At 48.3% G+C, this 7,219-nt stretch overlaps 1 protein-coding gene across 1 annotated transcript; it reads right to left on the reverse strand.

The window, feature by feature from the left end:
• Window positions 1-598: 598 nt before the first annotated feature.
• On the reverse strand, window positions 599-6,510 carry kcnh6b (potassium voltage-gated channel, subfamily H (eag-related), member 6b). The gene is made up of 12 exons (XM_086063682.1): window positions 6,357-6,510; window positions 6,147-6,290; window positions 4,987-5,412; window positions 4,446-4,839; window positions 4,039-4,238; window positions 3,693-3,945; window positions 3,405-3,598; window positions 3,212-3,317; window positions 2,874-3,143; window positions 2,542-2,722; window positions 2,227-2,431; window positions 599-2,111 (listed from the first exon to the last, which is right to left on the reverse strand). Exons 2-12 carry the CDS (start codon window positions 6,288-6,290, stop codon window positions 1,881-1,883), a joined length of 2,604 nt encoding a protein of 867 aa, XP_085919808.1. The 5' UTR covers window positions 6,357-6,510; the 3' UTR covers window positions 599-1,880.
• Window positions 6,511-7,219: the final 709 nt, after the last annotated feature.

Here is a 7,219-nt window from a genome sequence, read left to right on the forward strand (position 1 = left end):
ACCTTCCATATAACAACAACTTGCAAATTCCCGGTTGGTTTTGCCAGGCGCAGCACGTATTTATGGAAAAGAGCAGGAGAGCTGAGGCGCGTGATGACAACCAAACCAACGCGCCTCATGTGTTTACAATGACACGGCTCGCTTCATTTCAATCTTATTTGGAAGATTTTCCACTCAAGTCAATGAGATTTTCAGTCTCTTGTGTGCGGCCAGGTCAAAGTTCACACAAAGCAGTGCTGGTTGATGTCGTTTACAGGGTCTTCCAAAAGTCACTACGAGTATGCGCTTTTTAAAATTTTATTTATTTTTAGTCTTATTTGGACAGACGGACTTAAGTACTAGACAGCTTAGGCTTTGCAGTTTTTGATAGCACGTCATACTTTTGTTTTTCTGTCCCTGACTGAAGTTAAAACAGTTTGAGAAGCTTCATGGCTGCCACACTACAAATTATGCCAGAGGTGCCAAAGTCCGGTCCTCGGTTTCCGTGTCTCCCTCCTCCAACCCAGCTGGGTCCGATGATCAACTCATCAGCAAGCTTTGCAAAAGCCTGATAACAATTCTGATCACGAATCAGGCGTGTTGGTGGAGAGAAACATGGATAGGGGCTCTCGAGGACCAGACTTGGCCACCCCTGATTTATGCTATACATCGCAAGCTTTTCAAAATCTGTTCTTGAAAAACCGCGCAACACGAGGCCTGCTACTCTCGCTACTGATGAAAACACTAAACTCCTAGCGCAGGCATTTGCGCAAAGCCAGGGGAAAGAAAGTCTATCCAAAATGTATGCTTTAGGTTGTTGAACATCACAAACGTCCGCTTTAAGGAATCCACTGAATCGAGTTTTGGTCGATACTGGGTTCAAGTGCAACCCTCTGGATAGACTTACCCTGGCTTGCCGAGACTGCCTGCTCTAGAAGTTTGGTGTTCTTTTTTTTTGTCTCTACCGACCACATATGCATACCAAAATCTGTGACCCCTGGATGACCCCAGAAGGGTATCAATTCCGGCGTCACTAGAGGTTTGTTGTCTGCGGAATCTACGGATTACAAGTGGCAGGGAAGCTCTGGCGGTTGTCTGGGACTTATAAAACCGCAGTCACAGTCGAAACGTTCGTTTTCCTCAGTGGTGATGATAGCAGGTCTTCCGTTGCATGGTTGGTTCAGAACAGATCCCGTTTTGAGAAACGTCACGCGATGGCAAATAAGCCGCTGAACTGTCGTTTGGGACAGAAAAACGTTCTTGCCATTTCCAACGCCGCTTCAATGTCAGTTGGCCGGCAATGAGCAAGGGAACGATCTGCTTTGCAAAAATTGTAAAGACTCGCTTCAAATGCTTGATGGCCTGTCCTTTCATTTGATAAAATATAGGATGGATGAGCACTAGGATAAAATCTGGGTCATGGAGCTGCTGCCGCGGGTCTTATAGAACCACATACTGCATGGAGAGAGATCAATAAAGTCTAGTGGACCTCCACTCGGCTTGACTGGATCTTTATCCAATATGGTTGTCCGGAAAGCCTCAGGGTCAAAGCTGCACTAGAGACAATCCGAGGGTAGAAACCCGAACCCCATTTGCTGAAAGTTGAGACCGCATAATACAATACAAGATTTTTTATTTATGTATTCTAGGTTAAACCAGTTAAGGCAATTGAGAACAGTTTCTCTATTCACATTTTTAAACGTTTAATGTACTTGGGTCTTCCATAAGTTTCCACTCAGCATATCTCAAGTGTAAAATTGGTTGACTTGAGTCTTACTCGAGTCAAGTCTTAAGACTCGTGTCCATTAACTCTGCTATTCCACTTTCGGGACTAACCGAGAATGTGGCCATCCAATTTCGAAAGTCACACTGAATGCCTTTACCGACCCGGTTGCTCCCGATTAGATGGCAGGAAGTACTGGGTCTGAGAGATGTTTCTGGATCTCAGACTGTCCTGAGGTCATGTCCAGGTTGTCCGGCAGCGAGGGGTAACGCTGAGAGGCGCACGTCCCCGGGTTCACGGGATGCGGCCGTTCCGCGGTTGAACTCGGATGAGTTTCCCTTTCGGGGACGCCGCCGGACGCCGACTCTTGGGACTTCTCTAAGAATTTCATTTCTGACTGGGTAGAACTCTAGAGTAACACAGATGAAAAAAAAAGATGAATACTTTTACCACAGTTTTTATTTGAAATGTACACAAGTATCTGTACTTCAAGTGTTGAGTTGAATGGTGACGGTCAACTATACCGGAGTGGGTGCCGGGCTGTCCATTTGCAAGGGTGCAATGGGGTACATTGCATGCAGCACGGGCGCGCCGCTGCCGTACAGGCCCGTCGAGTCAGTCGAGAGGGTCCGAGACGACACGGCGCTGTAAGCCGGAGGGACGGGAGCAATCTGCCGCTGCAGAAGCTGGAGGATGACGTTGATGTCGGCCGTCATGCGGGTCTCCAATCTGGGCAAGGGAAAGATATCAGGGGTGTCCAAAGCAGACATCGAAATGTGTTCGTTTCCACAGGCAGATTAAGTTAAGTACAACTTTCTTGCCTCCGGGTTTAAACGGACCTGTTCAGCTGCGAATGCAAAACTTCTAGTCGAGATTCAAGCTCGGTGGGCCGCTCTTCAACGAAGGGCGGCGGATGGTAGGAGTTGCGGACCGAAGATGACCGCCGGGCCCGACTAGAGAACTGTTGAGATCGTCGATCTGTCCAGTAGTGCAACATTCCCGGCACATTTAAAGAAGAAGCTGCGGAAAATGGAAATAAAACAACGGATAGTCCTTCCATGTGACTTGGTGGTGCTTTAGGCCTCTTTGAGCAATTATTGGTCGATATGGGGGACTCAAGTCACATTGCCAATTTTTGGACTTGGGACTTGCGTGGAGAAAACTGTTGTACCTTGACGAGTCCGGTCCAATGCTGCTTTCCTTTCCGTCGAAGCGTCACTCGGGGGTAGCGGCTGCACCTCAGAGGGGGCGTACTCCCGTCTGCCTTCTTCGGAAGGGTAAAACTCGACTTTGGTGCCTTGAGCGAGAGGTTTCGTCGAGTCCTCACTGGACTGGGAACACGGGGAACCGCAGCTACAGCCATCTTCCCAGTGGGCTTGGGGTGGGGAGCAGCGATGCCGGCAGGACTGGGGAGGGTAGGAATCCTCATGATCCATTCCGTCTGTTTTAGGACAATGAAATATGAAGACTTGATGGTTGAATTGAAAGCAGTAAATCCAGACGCCTCACCTGGTCTGATTCTGCAGTCCAGAGAGTGGATTTTGTGTCTTGACCTGTGGCGGTAATCGCTGTCGTCCCCTGAATCGTCAGTTAACATTGCCACCGCTTGATCTGCCTGATAAGACAGTCGAACTCGATCTTGTAGTTATCTTTAAAAAAATCCAAAAGTGTCACAGATGCGGTGCAATATTTCCAAACCTACATCTCTGAGGTCGAACGTCAAGTCCAGGTTCCTCCAGAAGTTGTCTGCAAAGCCGGGGTACATATCCAGAACCTCCAGCAGGTCGTCTCTCCGAATCCGGTGCAGGTCACAATAAGTGATTGTGAGCACATCCGAATTGGACTTCCCAGGCTCATCATAAAGGTGGATCGGCTCACCAAAGATGTCATCCTTCTCTATAAGAGATCCCACATGCATCATCGCACCTCATTGAGGCAGGAACGAGTTCGGAATTACCACGGTTCTAAGACGCGGGTGGGCACACTTTACCTAGGATGGCAACCACCGCGTCATCCCTGATGACTTGGATGGAACCCCGCGAAATGAAGACGAGCGAGTCAAGGATGTCGCCGTAGTGGATGAGGGTGTCGCCCGGAGGCGCGTGGACTGTCTTGAACCTCATAGTCAAGGCTCGCAGGCAGGCCTGGCTCCCGCCGCGGAAAGCCTTGCACGTCTGGAGCAGAGTTCGGTTCAGGTGCAAACAAATGTCTGCTTGCAGCGACTCCGGGAAGCCCTTCAACACCTGCGGTAGGAGAAGACAACTGTGAGGTAGACTTCCGCACCCCCTTCGGCTCATCGGACCGCAGGCTTAATTTCCGGAAGCAGACTTATTTACGCCGTTCATGTCGATGCCATTTGTGTAGGACCACGCGTGCTGGAAGTATTCCTCCAGTCGCTGGCGCAGGCTGACGGGGATTTGGTGGAAGCGGATGAACTCTTTGACACGTAGCATCTGGGTGTGGTAGCGAGTCGTGCCGGAGTACAGCCGTTGGATTATGGCCGACACGTTCCCGAATATGCTGGCATACATAAGAGCTGGCAGGGAAGGAAGAGAGAAACACAACATGCTTTTTGGAGTCAGGCTTTTGTAATCCCGACTTGAATTGAGCCAAGGCACATACCAGTTGACCAATAAATGTCCTGGTTCGTTTGAATTTGATGTCATATCTTGTGACAGATCAATTATGTGAAATTAGAACTGTGGTTGGGAAGTCACTCCGCTAAAAGAATTGATTTACTCACAGCCAATGACCATGACACAGATGGAGAAGATCTTCTCCGAGTTCGTGTTGGGAGAAACATTCCCGAAGCCGACGCTGGTCAGACTGCTCAAGGTGAAGTACAGAGCGGTCACGTATTTGTCTTTGACAGACGGACCGGAGCTGGAGTCGTTGTCGCTGTACGTCTTGCCCAGTTGCTCGGCCAGGTTGTCGAGCCAACCAGTCTCCGTGTAGGGCCTCTCCACGAAGCCGATGGCGTACCAGATGCAGGCGAGCCAGTGGGCGATGAGCACAAAAGTGCACATGAGCAGGAAGAGAACGGCGGCCCCGTACTCGGAGTAACGGTCCAGTTTTCTCGCCACGCGGACCAACCGCAGCAAGCGAGCTGTTTTGAACAGGCTTGTTAAGGTCGCCATCTGTGGGAGTATGGAAGAGATGTTTGAGGGGACAGCAGAAGGAACATCAAATCGGGCGTAGGCCTACTGTACTGATAAGAATCGACATTTCAACGGATACAAATGACCAACGCGGTGAAATGAATCGGGAACCCGTGATGGTCTTACCTCGTCAGAGCCAGACCTAAAAATCAGAAGGTCAAAGGGGATCGCGGCAAACAGATCAATAGGGAACCACCCTTTGATATAGTGCTTGGCGATCCGACCGGGCTGCGTCACCACCTCGTCGTTGTGGTCCACGTAAGTGGTGCGCAGGTTGATGACGATGTCCACGATGAACAGGACGTCCACCATCAGGTCGGCCACATTGAGCGGGTCGCACATGTAGCCGCAGATCCTCTGCCGCGCGTCGCCGTGCTCGTCCAAGAGGAACGTTGCTGAGTACGGAGTGAACACCGCCGTGTAGAGCACCAGCAGGAGAATGATCCAGTCCCAGAAGGCCTTGAAGGGACTGTAGTGGAGCAAGATCCACCGCGTTGTCTCTGGGACTTGGAGTTTATGTTCCGGCAGTACGTCGGACTCCAGGGAAAGAACCTGAAGCGGAAAAAAATGGAGCAATAACGAGATCAGGAATGTCCAAAAGACAAGAGTGTACTTGTACAAGGGTTCTTAAATCGGATACCAAGGATATCAAATCAAGGCTCAAAGGGTTTGGATTAAATGTGAAACTTCAATGGCAAGAAGAAGAATGACCAAACACAATCCAAAGAATCACAAAAGTCCAATGGAGGTAATTTGGCTCTTGACTCTTTGAAGTCTACCAAGTCCAGTTACCTCCATCCAACTATGAGAGCTCACGAAATAGAAACCTTTAGAGACTGGGTTCTGTCTTGTCCATGATGGTGCATCCTGAAAGCCGGTGCTTCTCTCAGTGAAGGAAAAAAAACAAGTTCTTCAAATTATATCCAGCTAGGCTAAGAAGAACATCCTGGAGCTAAAAACTCTTGGCGTGGAAATCTTCTCTTTAGTCTCATTTGAAGCTTAATTTCAAATAGGAGGGTTCGAGCTTTTGGATGTCTCGGAGCTCCGGTAGCAGCCAGCGTCCCAGAGAGGCAGTGATGCAGAATGCCGAGCCCCTGGGCAGCAACTCAATTAAACTGCGGCTCAATGAAACTCTTGTTTGTCACCCGGAAGCAAAACATAGCCACCGAACAAACTACTGATTTTTCCACTCGCAGTCCATTTAACGGCAATCACCAGCGTATGACTTATATAAAATACACTTTAAAAACCTGAACCTTCACGAACTATTGACCCCTCAATCATACCTGGGTGACCTTCTCTGTGACGTTCTGAGAGCGATCCTTCACCTTTGAGGGGCTGAGAAGCTCCATCCTGGGGACTGGGGGAGATCGGCATTCGGGGATCCTGCCGGCTGGTCCCCCGCACTTCGACGGGTCCAAGTCGGACATCTACGGGAAGATGAGTAATTCTTCCCATCCGCAATTTGACATGAAAAGGTCAAGGATCAAACATACCTGATTTGAATCTGCGGAACTCCAAAAGTCAAGAATCCATGCATGCGATCAAGAATAGTCCCCCTTCCCATTCATGGCTCTGGAGTTGTGACAACGGATGCAAATGTCAGTGTCGGACCCTCCTCTATGACACGGCCTGTGACGACTCTGTGGCCCGCAGCTCGCATGTCTTCGCCAACGCTGGAAAACCGATCGATGCCACGTTGTGGCCCCCATGAAAGTGAGGGGAAAATCAATGACTGTCATTGGTAAACACAGAAATGAAGCTGGAGGGCTGTCACAACGGACTTCCCCTGTTGACATATTACATTGCGTTCTATGGATCCTCGACGTAGTTGTTGCTACATATTTAAGGGTCAATCCAGAATTAACCATGAATGGACAATTTGGACACTGATATTTTTGAAAAACCTAGCTATTTATTTTAGATGATTTTGTTGTTTTCTACCCCCAATTTTTTTTTTCTTATTTGTCGTATCATAGCGTTTGTTCTTTTTGGCGTAGTACCTGGAATCTGGAAAATATAAGCTTAAAAAATATTGCTTAATAAGTATTTTAATATTAGTAACATTTTATTACAATCTAATTTAATTTTATTATCACTGTAATATCAGTAACGGGATTTTTGTTCAGTAGCCTACATGCTATCTCTATTAGCTGCCATGCTATCTGTCTTAGCTGCCATGCTATCTGTCTTAGCTGCTATGCTAGCTGTCTTAGCTGCTATGCTAACTAGTCAAGAGCAAACTTAGCTCTGTAATAAAAACAAAAACCTTTAATATCTTCTTCTGAAAAGATGAGCATCATGGTTTGCTTGGGTTTGAGTGATATCTTCCAACATATCCATGTCATATAGCTCACTT

This window comes from Leptonotus elevatus, chromosome 20 (assembly GCF_054856555.1).
Source record: "Leptonotus elevatus isolate MCC_2025b chromosome 20, RoL_Lele_1.0, whole genome shotgun sequence".
Lineage (NCBI taxonomy): Eukaryota > Metazoa > Chordata > Actinopteri > Syngnathiformes > Syngnathidae > Leptonotus > Leptonotus elevatus.